The sequence below is a fragment of the Salvelinus fontinalis genome, chromosome 21 (genome assembly GCF_029448725.1).
Source record: "Salvelinus fontinalis isolate EN_2023a chromosome 21, ASM2944872v1, whole genome shotgun sequence".
Classification (NCBI taxonomy): Eukaryota; Metazoa; Chordata; class Actinopteri; order Salmoniformes; family Salmonidae; genus Salvelinus; species Salvelinus fontinalis.
This window is the reverse complement of record NC_074685.1, coordinates 37,394,220-37,411,213: the sequence shown is the minus strand read 5'-3', so window position 1 is coordinate 37,411,213 and position 16,994 is coordinate 37,394,220. Positions and strand designations below refer to the sequence as shown.

Genomic DNA, 16,994 nt, shown 5'->3' with positions numbered 1-16,994 from the left:
GTGAACACTAGATGGCACTAGAGAAAAATTTATAAGGGACAGAAAAAACAATCACCTTTAAATGTTCTTTATTTTCTTTTAAAATAAAAAATATACCTCTTATTTCACATAAGAACTTAATGTAGAGTACCCTGATAAGTAACACATTGGGATGGGCAAACAATAAACACATACACGATACAAAACCAAATAGTAAAAAAAGAAGAGAATACATTAACATAAAACACTTATAAAAAGTAATAGCTGTAAGGTAAACCAACACATGACAAAACATAAAATAAAAAAAATTGAGTTAACTATTCACCGCTGGGTATTCAGTCATACTCATATTCCATTCACCAAAGATGAGATGAGTTTTGAGGTTTGTTTTTGTATTTTTAAAGATTCATCACATATATGTAAGTAATTCATTCCTAACATATGCAAAACACACTATTTAGTAAAAACAATAACATAAAGGAAATAGCTTACATTCTAAGAAGACTGAGCAAGCCAACCAGCAACAAGCTCATTACACTATAGAAAGACTACTTCAGAAAAGCATAGAAAATGATCGGTAACCATTACGACCCATTGGTACAAAATAAGAACTGTAATACTGTGTGGGTAGACACGTTGCAAATGAATCATCTGTCAATGTACGGTGCGAGAGGCAAGATCTTCAGTTCTTCAGCCATAGAGGGAGGCATCCTTTCTCTGAGTGCTTTGAAACAGTTCTTTCTCCCATCTTTCTCCGCTCTTTCCAGAGCCCGTCGACCATGAGCCTCTTTAGCTGGGATGGAATAATCACCCAGACCAGTGTCCCACTCATGACCGTCACTCACCGATGCTCTCTATGCAACAAGGATGACCTGCAACATAGGACACATAATACAATGTTTTGAACTACAAACAGTGCACCATGTATGAGCGCAAAATCCACACCAGGAACTGACTTGCCTAGTTAAATAAAGGTTCAAAATCCAAGTGTGAAGTTAGGTGAAAATAAAGTGAAGTTACACACCTGAGAGACCTGCGACTGTCCTTCTCCATGTGGTTCTCAGGACCTTCGCTCTCATAGGAGGCCAAATGCAGCTCTGCAGAAGACACACAAAAAAACATGACTATCCCTGAAGCCAATGCTATAAGATACAGTACAGATTATAGTAGGTTTTGCACTTTCATAGGAGAGTGGACTTTCATCCGCCGTTCATATGTTGTATCGTTTATTTAGACAGTACAGAATTAGAAAGGGAGGAGATACAGCAGGAACTGTGGACAATAAACCCTAGTCTCTGTGGGGAGTACACACGTGCAAACAGCCAGGGTCCACTAGACCACAGGCGGTGCACATTTTCTACTGTTCTAAATAGTTGACACGTTAAATGTAATGTATCTGTGGACAACACTCACCATCCTCGGTGAAGACTGGCGTTGTGACGAGGTACTGGAGAATCTTCCTGTCTCTCTCAAAGGGACAGGTCACCTGACGCCACACCAGGAACTCACTGACCTGCTTCGCCAAGTCCCACAGTTTCTATAGAGAAACAGGAAATGAACAATCATTGAAATGAAAAATAATCTTACAACAATGTGTTTTTCACCTGCTACTTAAACACCAAAGGCCAATTTCTTGGACCCAGATTGTTCTAGACTAAAAAGCTATTTCAATGGAGATTCACCACTGAGCATGCTTCTTAGCCGAGGGAAACCAGTCCATACAGTAAAAGTCTTGTCATGATTAGCATTTTTTTTTTTACATGCATTTACTGTACATCACTCAGACTCACTTCAAAGTTGACATGACCGCTGGGTAGCCGGCTGGCACATCCTTCGTTGAGGAAGTAGATATCCTTGATGAGAAGACTGAAGAATGGAATGACTATCTTCTCCTGGTTGCTGTGGGCTGTGATAGATCTCTGGGTGGCTCCTCGCAGGGCAGTACGGTAGTTGTTGAAGTTACTGGACGGGTCCATTTGGTGCTCCAGTATGTCAAACTTGTCCGTGTTGACTTTGCTCCAGGTCTTCTTCAGCCGAGACACAGGACTCATGTTCATCCCGGCTGTGGAGAGAGGAGAGCAGGGTTAGGGATCAATTTCATTTCGACTCAGCGAAATGAACTGAAATTCCAATTCTATGCATTCCATTGTAGAATCGTAACTTACTGATGATGGCCATGAGGGAGTTGAAGTTGCCGATGTTGAAGCATTCTCTGGCCACGTCTATGAAGAACTCCAATGCCCGAGCTCTGTGCTTCTTCTTCACTGGCTGGAAGGAAGGAAGACAAGCACAAAACCATTGGAACTGTGTGAGAAGGAAAGGATAACAGAAACAAGGGAGAGAGGGAAATAAGGTCGACGGAGAGAGAACGACAGTAGACGGGGAGAGAGATAGAGACAGAGAGAGAAAGCGGGAGACAGAAAGTGAGAAAGAAGGAGAGCACTCACCATACAGATTTCAGTGGCCACCAGGTAGCTGAGTCTGTTGAACCAAGCTACATAGGCCTCCAGGTTAGTGGTCTTGCGTTTTCTAAAGAAACTCTGAGGGGAAAGACAGGTCAAGGTTACTTAAAAAAAAAGAAAAGATTGTCTAGTATGATATCCATGATGGATATGTTGTTGTTGGAGCATTTCAATTAGGTCTGTTTCTTGTCTTGTACACTATATCTGGGCTAGAGTTGTTTCTCCCAGTCTGTTCATGACTAGTTGTTGTGATGCACTCTGTTGATAACTCTTAATGGACTTACACAATGAAGTCAGCCACAACCCATTCAGTAGCCTCACCATAATTACTGACAGATGCTCTCTTATGTAACCAGTGGAAGGTAGAGGACAATGTTATGTGGAAGGTAGTGGACAATGTTATGTGGAAGGTAGTGGACAATGTTATGTGGAAGGTAGAGGACAATGTTATGTGGAAGGTAGTGGACAATGTTATGTGGAAGGTAGTGGACAATGTTATGTGGAAGATAGAGGACAATGTTATGTGGAAGATGGTGGACAATGTTATGTGGAAGGTAGTGGACAAAGTTATGTGGCATATAGTGGACAATGTTATGTGGAAGGTAGAGGACAATGTTATGTGGAAGGTAGTGGACAATGTTATGTGGAAGGTAGAGGACAATGTTATGTGGAAGGTAGAGGACAATGTTATGTGGAAGGTAGAGGACAATGTTATGTGGAAGGTAGTGGACAATGTTATGTGGAATGTAGTGGACAATGTTATGTGGAAGGTAGTGGACAATATTTTGTGGAAGGTAGTGGAAAATGTTATGTGGAAGGTAGAGGACAATGTTATGTGGAAGGTAGTGGATAATGTTATGTGGAATGTAGTGGGCAATGTTATGTGGAAGGTAGAGGACAATGTTATGTGGAAGGTAGAGGACAATGTTATGTGGAAGGTAGTGGACAATGTTATGTGGAAGGTAGTGGACAATGTTATGTGGAAGGTAGAGGACAATGTTATGTGGAAGGTAGTGGACAATGTTATGTGGAAGGTAGTGGACAATGTTATGTGGAAGATAGAGGACAATGTTATGTGGAAGATGGTGGACAATGTTATGTGGAAGGTAGTGGACAAAGTTATGTGGCATATAGTGGACAATGTTATGTGGAAGGTAGAGGACAATGTTATGTGGAAGGTAGTGGACAATGTTATGTGGAAGGTAGAGGACAATGTTATGTGGAAGGTAGAGGACAATGTTATGTGGAAGTGGGAGGACAATGTTATGTGGAAGGTAGTGGATAATGTTATGTGGAATGTAGTGGACAATGTTATGTGGAAGGTAGTGGACAATATTTTGTGGAAGGTAGTGGACAATGTTATGTGGAAGGTAGAGGACAATGTTATGTGGAAGGTAGTGGATAATGTTATGTGGAATGTAGTGGGCAATGTTATGTGGAAGGTAGAGGACAATGTTATGTGGAAGGTAGTGGACAATGTTATGTGGAAGGTAGAGCACAATGTTATGTGGAAGGTAGAGGACAATGTTATGTGGAAGGTAGTGGGCAATGTTATGTGGAAAATAGTGGACAATGTTATGTGGAAGGTAGTGGGCAATGTTATGTGGAAAGTAGTGGACAATGTTATGTGGAAGGTAGTGGATAATGTTATGTGGAATGTAGTGGACAATGTTATGTGGAAGGTAGAGGACAATGTTATGTGGAAGGTAGTGGACAATGTTATGTGGAAGGTAGAGCACAATGTTATGTGGAAGGTAGAGGACAATGTTATGTGGAAGGTAGTGGGCAATGTTATGTGGAAAATAGTGGACAATGTTATGTGGAAGGTAGTGGGCAATGTTATGTGGAAAATAGTGGACAATGTTATGTGGAAGGTAGTGGGCAATGTTATGTGGAAGGTAGTGGGCAATGTTATGTGGAAAATAGTGGACAATGTTATGTGGAAGGTAGTGGGCAATGTTATGTGGAAGGTAGTGGACAATGTTATGTGGAAGGTAGTGGACAATGTTATGTGGAAGGTAGTGGACAATGTTATGTGGAAGGTAGAGGACAATGTTATGTAGCCTACTTTATGGTTGTCCAGGGGATCTTTGACACCAAAGGCTTGGATGAACTCTTCTGGTCCGATAAAACTCAATCTGTCCTAGAATTGGAAACGGAAGAATTCTAATAAGCAAATATTTCTAAAGCAATACTGTATGTCTAACCGTACCTTACTTTAATTGATAGATCACGGGTACTTCTAAATCAACACTAAATTCTAATGATCAAACCGGCCATTCAGTTTGAACTTCTCTGAACACCACATATCATGAATACAGTATACAGTACGGTCTACAGTCTGTTCTCTCCTCACCAGTTCAATGTGCGTGAGCTGCTGGGCGAGAATAAAAGCATCGTCACTGATGCTCAGGACGTCACTCCTTTGTCCGTTCTGCTGTTTGGTCTTCAGAGCAGTGGGTCTCTCGGCTGCGGAGGCATTGAGTGTGGCGATAGCCTCCTCATACTGACCCAGCGCCGCCAACCTTCGGATTAACCGCTGAGTCATCTGCTGCATGGCCCTCCACGAGTACTGATGTAAAACAACATCGAGCGAGAGATCAATCTATGCATTGCATACAAGAGTCCAAAATGGTAAATCCACACATTTTTCACTCTTTTTTTTCCCCGTCAGAAATTATTGCTTATGGGCACCTTCACGTGTGTGTAAAATATGACTATTTATAGATTTTAGATGTGTATGTTTTCTTTTTGTTTGCTGTGCAAAATGCTATATATCCATTGTTTAGCTGGAACAGGATGTTCATGTCCTGTATATTTGACTGTGATCTGTGGTTGTCTCCCCTACCTAGCTTAAGATGAATGCCCTAACTGTAAATCACTCTGGATAAGAGCATCTGCTAACGGAAATGTCTAATATAAATGTTTTACCCACAAATCTCATACTACTAATTTTAAATATTGATGTCACAAATGTATAATTTGTAATGTAGTTATTTGATACATTTGATGTAGTTACTTGTTACATATTTCTCTGTGAGTGAAGGGGATATATAATATAGCATTTAGCAAAAAACATCATTATTTGTCTATCTGAAATGAAACCATCAAGTAATAGATTTTAAACAAATACATGTCTGTCATTGAACCCATGCCATGATTAGATAGTGAAACAAACACATCAATCACTTTCATAAATTCTTTAAACAATAAAAGCTCATTTACCCACCTTTCTGAAAATGGATATATAGCATTTTGGAAACAATCTTTTTAAGTACTGATATTAGACAACATCAAGCAAGAGAGAAATCCATATCAAGGTATATTCGTATCTGTGCTGATATAATGACGAGGGCGCTGAGTTCATTATCGAAGTCTGCAACTCGTGAACTTGTATGTATTCTCACCTCCTATGCCATCTATGCTGATATAAAACATATGACCCATCTAACACACAACACATACTATGACGTAACACAAATGAACATATAACACACCTAATGATAAGACTAACAGCACAAGGCCACATGAACTCAGCGCCCTTGATCAAGCTCAATACGTGCTCAATAAGGTGTCTGATGTCCAACGCAACCATAACTGGGCCAATGAAATGTCTGCTGCCATGTCTATTGTCATCTCTCATGAGTCAGTTAGTCAGAGGTTATATAAGGGTACTGACCTCATCTCCTCTGGCCAGATGATGGCTCATCTCTTTCAGGCAGCGCATCATCCTCTCGTCTCTGAAGTCATAGGGAAATGTCTCCGTCCACTCTGTCAGCAGCTGCACGATCTTCGGAGCGACGTCTCGTATTCTGATCTAAGGACAGCAAGGAGAAAGACATGCCAGTGTTAGACAGACTGTAAAGAGGTGGTGTCCACCCCTGGTTGTTTAGAACTAGTGTGTGTGTGTGTGTGTGTGTGTGTGTGTGTGTGTGTGTGTGTGTGTGTGTGTGTGTGTGTGTGTGTGTGTGTGTGTGTGTGTGTGTGTGTGTTAGCTACCTTATCAAGCAGCAGGTCTCCAGATCTATGCTGCTCCACACACAGGTGACACACCCGAGACATGAGCTCATACGGGTTGAGGAAGAGACGGGAACTCAGCAGGAAGGTGAAGACATACGACCTCTGACGGAGAACAAGAAAAAAGAGAGTTAACATCTACTCAGGTTGTCGTCAACCCGACACCAACCCAGCACAATATGGCACATTTCCCGCTGTTCAGTGGCCATTTCAGTTAATGATATATACATTCTGTGTGAGTCTACCCATTTCTTCTTGAAGAATATAACGTATGGACTTAGTACACAACCCGAAATATAACTGTAGCCTATTCGGCATAACAGGTTGTATTACTCCCTTGTTTATGTTTTCATTGTTGTCATTAGAGTCGCCCTGAGAGAGCATTTTGGACCAGTGATAACAACAGACATCAGAGTAGTAGTCCACTGTACAGTGTACACATTTGTTCTTGAAGGATATAACAGTTAAGCCTTATGAGCTTAATTGTCTTCCCCTTTCATAACCCCAAAAATGTTTGTATGATTCCATTGTTTATGTTCTGTGTTTTTGTTGGACTAGAGATAAGACTCACGTCAGGGTAGTAGTCTACTGTGGGAACTAAGTGTTGTATTAGGGCCTCCAGGGAGCCTGAAACAAGACTGTTGTCATGGTAGCACATGTCCCCGTAGCTCGCTTCCATGGGCTGGTGGTATTTGTGGAGATTGTTGTTGTTGTTGTAAGGGCTGGGGCTGAACTTGCCAGCGCATGGTGTCGTGGGAGGCATATTGACCTGTTAAAGAGATTTAGAATATGAAAAAACATTGTCAAATCTTTGTTCTTCTCTTAAACTCATAACTAAACACTTTATTTTTCATGGTTTCAACTGAATGTTATTTCCCCAAGAAAGAGAGAGTGTGTGTGTGTGTGTGTGTGTGTGTGTGTGTGTGTGTGTGTGTGTGTGTGTGTGTGTGTGTGTGTGTGTGTGTGTGCGTGCGCACACTTGTGTTTATGTGTGTGTGACAGGGAGAAAATTTGTTTTTTTTTAAATGGAATAATTTATGTAATAACTACTGGCAGTGTGTGATAAGTTACCCTAATGGTATTTACCCATTACTGCTCAAGTCTACACCATGCTGGTATAAGTCCTTACTACTGCCGATTCTACTACATTCTGGTATAAGCCTGTTTATGCCACTGTCTCATTTACCCACCATCCTGGCACATCCCCTTTCTATCCCTGCTGGCTTCCTTAACACTGTTAAGAGATTAAACTTTATTCTTTAGTCTCGACAGACAGAGAGGCAGCATTGATGATGGTGAGCTGCGACAACAGGAGCTGATGATCTACCCCGCGATAGACGTTTTCAAGCAATCACCAACCAGCATTACTACAACATGTACCCCCCCCCCCCCCCCCTCCCCCCACCAAGTAAAGGTCAGGCCTACTAAAGCCGACTACATTTGAATGAAAGTGACATTCTCTGACTGGCCAAGAGGCCGACACTACACTACAGCCTGGCTGGGGATGAACGGGATCCTAAGGGTTACGTGGAAACAGATAAGAACCTCATCTATCTGATAGAGAAGCAAATACACTAGACTTACGAAACGAAACAGCTACCCTATGCTGGATACTGTTCATAAGACGGAAGGACTAAGAAACCTCATGTCCCCACTCTGTTTTGTCTGTTCCATAGCCTAGAAATCTCCTTCCCACACATATCCCACCCTGTTGTGTCTGTTCCCCAGTCTACTGTAACCATCTAACGGTAGCCCAGACAGGGTAAACACAACCCAACCCACACCCCTGGTACAGTTTATTACCCTTGACTCATGCACTCGTATTATGAGAATAGCGCCAGCCCTTCATAGAACTCTGCTGGGCTGAACCCCACCCAGTCATAACACTAGTGAGCAATGAAGGCTAATGCGTGCCAGACAAGTAGTTATATAGGCCATGCTGCAGACTAGAGCAAAAACAATAACACCGTCTATTTACAGTTTCACATCACATTCAATTATATCAGATATGAGTGTCTGGGATTGCTAAAGGTGATTATGGAAATGTGTTGTTGTTTGTAAACGTCAAGATCTGTCATCGTTACGTTGTTTTTGCCATCCCTCAAAGCGCAACCCTCAAAGCACTGTCATTTATAGGCCAAATGCATTACATAACACTTTTGTTTTGAAAGTTTCACATTCCCAGCATGTTCCCTTGTTACAAATAATCAGGCTCACAGTGAACATACAGATCTTATTTTGAGCCATTTTGCTACAGTAGGGAAATAATCCGGCAGCAACAGGAAATGTGAATTATTATGTGGATTATCATTTATGAAAATTAATACAATTTTCGTTAGGGCATTTTAAAGTGGAAATTACAAACTTTAGAAGCCTTTATAAACCATGAATACACTACAAATTCACAGAAACAAAAGAGTGATCAAATTAAGATCCTACATCTGTATTGTGATTAACTTACCCCAAATGGAGAAAGAAAATCGAATTGTAACAGTATAGAATGATGTACACTATTTGTATCTAATACAACGATTCCACGTTTTTGGAAAATAAAAGCAGATGAAAGAAAATAATCCTTCAAAAATTATCCTTGGAAATAAGTGCAAAATGCACGCAAAAATAACGATCAGTGTTTTCAGAGCATGAAATTCCTATTCGTCAAGTCCATCCATTGTGTCTGCACGATCCCTTGAATGAGAAGTCATTGGAAACCGCGACCACGACCAGCCGTATTCAAATGATTTGCAGAAAGCCGCGAAACACAACCTATAAGAGTCTTAGAGGCGGATACTTCTTCATGGAAGTAAGCCAATCACAGGGAAGGACCTGAAAAATCCAAATGTTAGAGCAATCTCATTGGTCAGTTTTCCATCCATCGATTGTCTTTGAATGACATTGGATGATACTGTTCCATGATAATATTTTTTGAAGAGGAAAAAGGCAAATCTGATTTGCTGGAGGGAGTGTGGAAAGGCATATGGCCAGGATGCTTGCACTCCATCGGCAGTGGTACAACATACTGTGTGAAACGTATGTCTAAATTAGAAGAAAACATTGCAAACTTTGCAACTTTTATATTTCAAAATACTTTAAAGTAAGAATTTTAAAAAACTGTACAGTCATATGCAATTAAAACACATTTTGGGACCAAGCAACAATCTCACAATTTCAACAAGTGTAACTGATTATTAGTAACAATTTATAATAAAAATATAAACTCTATATAAACTATTAATTAACTACTTTTAGATCCTATTCATTTGACTAAAGTATCAGTAATACAAAAAAAGGTAGAGCAATTGGACATAAATCAATTAAAATGCCAAATGAGCAATATATGCCATGACCATTGAAAGTTCATGAATGGAACTTCAGAAACTAACATGCATTCATGTTTCCTGATAGCTATAGGTGTTTTAGTACCAGTGATGCACTTCCGTGAACAGTGGGTGTTCTCTTATGTAACAGTCATATTACATAAACAGTATTTGATGATATACAGAGAATAGAGAGTGGGCCCCCAGGTTGTGGGTGGTGTTCATTTACAGCAGTACATACCCCTCTCAATCATAGTCTTACTCACATCATTGTTCATGCAGGAATATCCAACGCCTGCGACGCCTATAGGCTACATTCTCTCATTATACTGCACCTACACCCACGCCAGCCACCTGACAGTGCTGCTCGCTGGGGATGGCTTCCAGCTAGGATTGAGCTTGGCGAGGGCCCTGGTGGAGTCTTTTAGATTGGATTCCTCCCACGGTGCTAGGGCACAGGGGCCCACTGCTTCCCTCACAGAGTGGCAGCGTAAGCAGACTGACACACAAACACACACACGCATGTACACAGGCACACACATGCCCAACACACACACGCACGCACGCACGCACGCACGCACGCACGCACGCACGCACGCACGCACGCACGCACACACACACACACACACACACACACACACACACACACACACACACACACACACACACACACACACACACACACACACACACACACACACACACTGACAGCATAAGCTAGCGGACTGATTCTTGCCTGCCATAAACACTTAGCTTGAACTCCCACCCACACACCCCTCTCTAACCACTCAGCTGAAACCCAGGCAGGACTCATGGCGCTCCAGAATGGACCTTTATTCTATTCCTGATGACGCTTGATGTTGAGTTATGTGATAACGAAGAGGAAGAGAGAGGGAGATGTTGTTTACTGTGTTGAGTTAGTTTAAAATAAAACCAGAGTGGTTGTTTACTTTGTTTAGCACACAAGACGGTGATGTTTTGTTGCTTTATTAGTCTAATCTACTTAGATTTTACACTCACATCAGTAGTACCATCTAATGCATCACTATTTACTTCTGTAAGCCTAACGTCATGGTACGGTGGTACCAATATAACACCAACTCTCATCGCATTGTTAATTTTTACGACATTGTGTTATTAACCTTATGGCCTAATAACATGTGTACAACAACAAGGGAAAACAACAAGGGAAAAAATCATGAGCTCACCAAACACATGGGTAGGGTGGCGTTTGTGTGTTATTGTCTAAGTGAGATTACAGACAGACCGCTGTGTGAGATCAGAGGAGAGACTGGCTGAGGGAGAGGAGGGTAAGAGGGGAGAGAGGGTGGAGACAGGGCAACATGGGGGAGGGGTGACTATCTGACTCACAGACCTTCCAGTAAGTCCTAGAGTCTCCCATTATGAGTCAGCAGCTGCCATGATGGCTCCCCTTTGACCCGACCGGGTCCAACATCGGGACTTTCTCTGTTAGACAACTTAGACTTAACGACCCCGCAAAGTATTCTGTCTGCAGCCACTGTCGGAGGGTAGGCCTAATGGGTGTCAGTTGACACTTTCACTCTGCCTGCAACACTATGGATTACAGTCCCATGCACACACACACGCACGCACACAGCACTATGGAAGATCACAGTCACAGAGCTCTTTGTGTCTCAGAGTGATGCCGGACAGTTACTAGCTGGATCGTAGCCAGGACTTAGACCCTCTTTTGGTGGAGTCTGGAGTTGTTTATATGCCCCCCCCCCCACCACGCCCCCTCCCCCACCCTCTGTTTTCCTCCTCGGTCTGTTTTCAATGAGGACTTCTGGTAAAAATGGAAACGTGCCAGTGGAGGTCCCCGTTGACTGATCAGGAAATGGGGGGAATCATGCACCCCCCACTTCCATGTTCCATGTCCGTTGGAGAATATTACGATACATAAACAAGAGGATAGCTGTGTTTCATAGGAAATGTGTGTGAGCCTAACTCGTAAGCCATGTCTCTGTTTGGAGATGGCCCAACGGGAACATCTGTGCATGATGAGCTATGCAATTCAAAGGCCATTTGAAGACGATTTACTGTACTGTGATTTACTACAATTTTACTGAAAACTACGCATATGTTGCAGATGTGTTTCTGCTAGTTTTAGTGATCTTGGCACCCAGAACCAAAGCTTGCATGCACGTTGTGCAGCTCCTTAAGAGACCATAGTTTAAGTGGAAAATGCCTTGTATTTTATATCCATCCCCAACAAACTATCATTGTGTTCTTTTATTAAACCAGGGCCAGTCTGTAGGCGTTGTACAATGGGGTTTTGTTGAAGTATGTTTACTCCAGTGGCAAGGCGTGTTTGTACACCGTGCTATTGTTTCACAACATGTGCTGTTTTCTTTTCTCTGTGTGCCGGGTAGAAAGTAATTGGGCTGAAAGTGTTTTTCAGGCAGGGCCAGGGCCCTGCTGCAGGTGCATGGTTAGACCCGGAGGAGGGGGAGGCATTTGAATGGGACACAAACAGGAAACGGTGTGTTCTCTACAGGCCTGTTGTGGGACACTCTGGACTCACTGCCTGTGTCTGAAATTGGACCTTATAGCGTACCATTTCAGATATACCCATGACCTTCACTATAGTTATTCCTCAGTCTGAGAACTCATCAGTGTCATGTTGATTTCTCAGTATAATCTCTTCCAAACATTTATGATAAAGTTCAGTGAGTCAGTGCGCCAAGTTAACCGTTCTGTTTACTGAAGTGGGTGTGTGTGTGTGGGCACGTGTGTGATGATTTTGATTAATTCTATTATTATAGTGTCATGCATCTTCAAGGATGCACAGCCCACATGGGCTTATTATAAGGGCACAAGGCGAGACCCAAATGCAGACACAGGAGGCAGATGGTTGAGCTACGATATTTCTTATACCAAAAGGGGTAGGCAAAAGGCAGGTCGGGGACGGTCGAGAGTTCATAAACCAGGTCAGAGTCCAAACAGTACCAGGGGATAGGCAGGCTCGAGGTCAGGACAGGCAGGGGTTCAGTGAACAGGTCAGAGTCCAAACAGTACCACGGGATAGGCAGGCTCGAGGTCAGGACAGGCAGGGGTTCAGTGAACAGGTCAGAGTCCAAACAGTACCAGGGGATAGGCAGGCTCGAGGTCAGGACAGGCAGGGGTTCAGTGAACAGGTCCAAGTCCAAACAGAACAAGGGGATAGGCAGGCTCGAGGTCAGGACAGGCAGGGGTTCAGTGAACAGGTCCAAGTCCAAACAGAACCAGGGGATAGGCAGGCTCGAGGTCAGACCAGGCAGAGTGGTCAGGCAGGCGGGTTCGGCGTCACGACAGGCAAGGGTCAAAACCAGGAGGGCTAGGAAAAAACAGACTGGTAAAAATAGGAGCTAGGAGAAACACTGGTTAACTTGGCAAAACAAGACGAACTGGCACAGAGAGACAGGAAACACCGGGATAAATACGCCAGGGACTAATGGGGATAACAGGAGACACCTGGAGGTGGGTGGAGACAATCACAGGTGAAACAGATCAGGGCGTGACGCTTATAATAATATTGTTCTATTATATGTATTTTCTGTAGCAAAACAAACCAGTGGATGTATGCACATATTCACTTCCATAAATACAATCATACAAAACTTAAAAAACATTGAAAAACAGAACAAGAACCTGCAATTTCAGCTATGTAGCATATCTTGTCAAACTTCCAAGTTATCGAAAAAAAGGAACACTTATTTTCTGAAAAGCCATTCAAAGTTTCTCTTTCTCGCTTATCCAGAATAATTCTGGTGTCTGCTGTTGCGTTTTATCAAAGAAAGCTACTCATCATGTAAAGAACAGTCAAATAAAAATAGCAATTTATTCTCGACCTCCCCCAAATCAAAGACTGGACATAGCCGCTCCTCTTCATCTATGGCATTCAACCTCCTCAGAGACTGTATCCGGTTCTCAACTGGGCACACAAGGACTTCTGGTTGCTGGTTAGGTGAGAGGTGACATACAGTTGAAGTCGGAAGTTTACATACACCTTAGCCAAATACATTTAAACTCAATTTTTCACAATTCCTGACATTTAATCCGAGTAAAATTTCTCTGTTTTAGGTCAGTTAGGATCACCACTTGGGGACACTGCCCTGTGTAGGGTGCTGTCTTTCAGATGGGACGTTAAACGGGTGTCCTGACTCTCTGAGGTCATTAAAGATCCCATGGCACTTATCGTAAGAGTAGGGGTGTTAACCCCGGTGCCTGGCTAAATTCCCAATCTGGCCCTCAAACCATCATGATCACCTAATAATCCCCAGTTTACAATTGGCTCATTCATCCCCCTCCTCTCCCCTGTAACTATTCCCCAGGTCGTTGCTGCAAATGAGAACGTGTTCTCAGTCAACTTACCTGGTAAAATAACGGTAAAATAAAAATAAAAAATAAAAAAATAAATAAAAAAAATGTGAAATGTCAGTATAAAAGTAGAGAGAATGATTTAGTAAAGCTTTTATTTCTTTCATCACATTCCCAGTGGGTCAGAAGTTTACATACACTCAATTAGTATTTGGTAGCATTACCTTTATATTGTTTAACTTGGGTCAAACGTTTTGGGTAGCCTTCCACAAGCTTCCCACAATAAGTTGGGTGAATTTTGGCCCATTCCTCCTGACAGAGCTGGTGTAACTGAGTCAGGTTTGTAGGTCTCCTTGCTCGCACACACTTTTTCAGTTCTGCCCACAAACTTTGTATGGGATTGAGGTCAGGGTTTTGTGATGGCCACTCCAATACTTTGACTGTTGTCCTTAAGCCATTTTGGTATGCTTGGGGTCATTGTTCATTTGGAAGACCCATTTGCGACCAAGCTTTAACTTCCTGACTGATATTGCTTCAATATATCCACATAATTTTCCTCCCTCATGATGCCATTTATTTTGAGAAGTGCACCAGTCCCTCCTGCAGCAAAGTACCCCCACAACATGATGCTGCCATCCCCGTGCTTCACGGTTGGGATGTTGTTCTTCCGCTTGCAAACAACCCCCTTTTTCCTCCAAACATAACGATGGTCATTTCTCCAAAAAGTATGGTCTTTGTCCCCATGTGCAGTTGCAAACCGTAGTCTGGGATTTTTATGGCGGTTTTGGAGCAGTGGCTTCTTCCTTGCTGAGCAGCCTTTCAGGTTATGTCGATATAGGACTCGTTTTACTGTGGATATAGATACTTTTGTACCTGTTTCCTCCAGCATCTTCACAAGGTCCTTTGCTGTTGTTCTGGGATTTATTGCACTTTTCACACCAAAGTGCTTCCCGAGCGGTATGATGGCTGCGTGGTCCCATGGTGTTTATACTTACGTACTATTGTTTGTACAGATGAACTTGGTACCTTCAGGCGTTTGGAAATTGCTCCCAAGGATGAACCAGACTTGTGGAGGTCTACATTTTTTTCCTGAGGTCTTGGCTGATTTCTTTTGATTTTCCCATGATGTCAAGCAGAGGCACTGCGTTTGAAGGTAGGCCTTGAAATACATCCATAGGTACACCTCCAATTGACTCAAATTATGTCAATTAGCCTATCAGAAGCTTCTAAAGCCATGACATCATTTTCTGGAATTTTCCAAGCTGTTTAAAGGCACAGTCAACTTAGTGTATGCAAACTTCTGACCCACTGGAATTGTGATACAGTGAATTATAAGTGAAATAATCTGTCTGTAAACAATTGTTTGAAAAATGACTTGTGTCATGTACAAAGTAGATGTCCTAACAGACTTACAGCCAAAACTATAGTTTGTTATGTTAACAAGAAATTTGTGGAGTGGTTGAAAAACGACTCCAACCTAAGTGTATGTAAACTTCCGACTTCAACTGTATATGGTTCTGGATCATAACTGTTTTTTGATCAGGTTATATATATGTGTGTGTGTGTGTGTGTGTGTGTGTGTGTGTGTGTGTGTGTGTGTGTGTGTGTGTGTGTGTGTGTGTGTGTGTGTGTGTGTGTGTGTGTGTGTGTGTGTCATGTATTAGTCTGATGACTTGTCCTGATTTGGACATAAATGGGGTGGGAACAGAGCGTACAGCTGAACGGGAAAGAGAAGGGGGGATGGGGAGGAGGAGGGAGGGGGTGTTCAGGAAGAAGAGGAAACTAGAAGAGAACACCCTAGACAGAACTGTTCCCACAGACCTCCTCCTCCTTCCTCCATCCACCAACAAGAGAAGCGGTTTGGACTGGTCTGGTTCAACAATGAGTGCATCACAGCACGTCACAACGAATAATGCATCTTGCCTTGTCACAGCAAACATTGCCTGTGGGACAAGAATGTTTTTAGGACAGTTTGTTTTGGGAGGGGACTTGGCCACTTTTGCATACTTAGTCAAATTTTTGTCTACTTACTAAACAGTTGAGTTCCTAAATGATCCTAATTGCTGTTTTAATGAGACCACTGTACTTTGCGTTTAAATTATAAATAGCCTTATCCCAGTTTTGTTTATACTTTTGCCAACTCCATTACCATCATTGTCAATACAAACATTTGGCATGACAACGAGTGGGCATGATGGCTCAAACAGACTGGCATTTAGGCTATCTGCCTCCTGGTTTCAGACAGAATGATTGCTATCAAGCGTTAGTTACCATATCTTTATTTACCCTACGAATCAATATTATTGTCGTCCTCTAACCCTGCTAGGACTGCCTGTGCGTGTTGGGCAATGGACAGTTACTTCTCTTCGTGCTTTAGGCAGTTGTCAAGGTACACGGCACCCTATGCTAATTCAGTTAAATCAGCAACACAGTGAGAAATCATTCAATATGGCTTGAATGGGTACTTACTGTTCTGGAGGAGAGGAGAGCGTCATGCACTCTCTTACGTAAGACCTCCTGTTCATACTGTAGCCTTCTGCCCGAAGGGAACATGAAATCCAGATTTTACTGGACACTCATCATACCCTCAGCCCCCGATTCACTACTCACCAGGCGTATGGTGTGTAGGCCTTAACAAGCCCCAGTGCAACCTGACATACTGAGATAGACAGACACAATGAGCGACCTCGTGGAATAGAGTTGACGGATAATCAAATGTGCTTCCATAAGGAGTTCTAAGAACTTGTTTTCGTGTTCGGTAGCAGCGATTCTGCCCAAAGGGAACATGAAATCCAGATCTCACTAGACACTCATCATACCTTCAGACCCTGACTCACCAGGCGGTGTATTGTGGAGGCCGCAATAAGCACCAGTGTCGACCAGCTGAGGTACACAGAGA

General features: G+C 42.6%; 1 protein-coding gene across 1 annotated transcript; it reads right to left on the bottom strand.

Moving 5' to 3' along the window:
- Positions 1 to 51: 51 nt before the first annotated feature.
- LOC129818831 (ras-GEF domain-containing family member 1B-B-like) lies at positions 52 to 9,211 on the bottom strand. Its single transcript, XM_055875089.1, has 12 exons — positions 8,920 to 9,211; positions 7,030 to 7,227; positions 6,441 to 6,563; positions 6,121 to 6,258; positions 4,798 to 5,013; positions 4,510 to 4,584; positions 2,427 to 2,519; positions 2,145 to 2,247; positions 1,770 to 2,041; positions 1,393 to 1,516; positions 1,004 to 1,076; positions 52 to 851 (listed from the first exon to the last, which is right to left on the bottom strand). The coding sequence occupies exons 2-12, from the start codon at positions 7,219 to 7,221 to the stop codon at positions 821 to 823; spliced, it is 1,440 nt and encodes a 479-aa protein (XP_055731064.1). The 5' UTR covers positions 7,222 to 7,227; positions 8,920 to 9,211; the 3' UTR covers positions 52 to 820.
- Between the last annotated feature and the right edge of the window lie 7,783 nt (positions 9,212 to 16,994).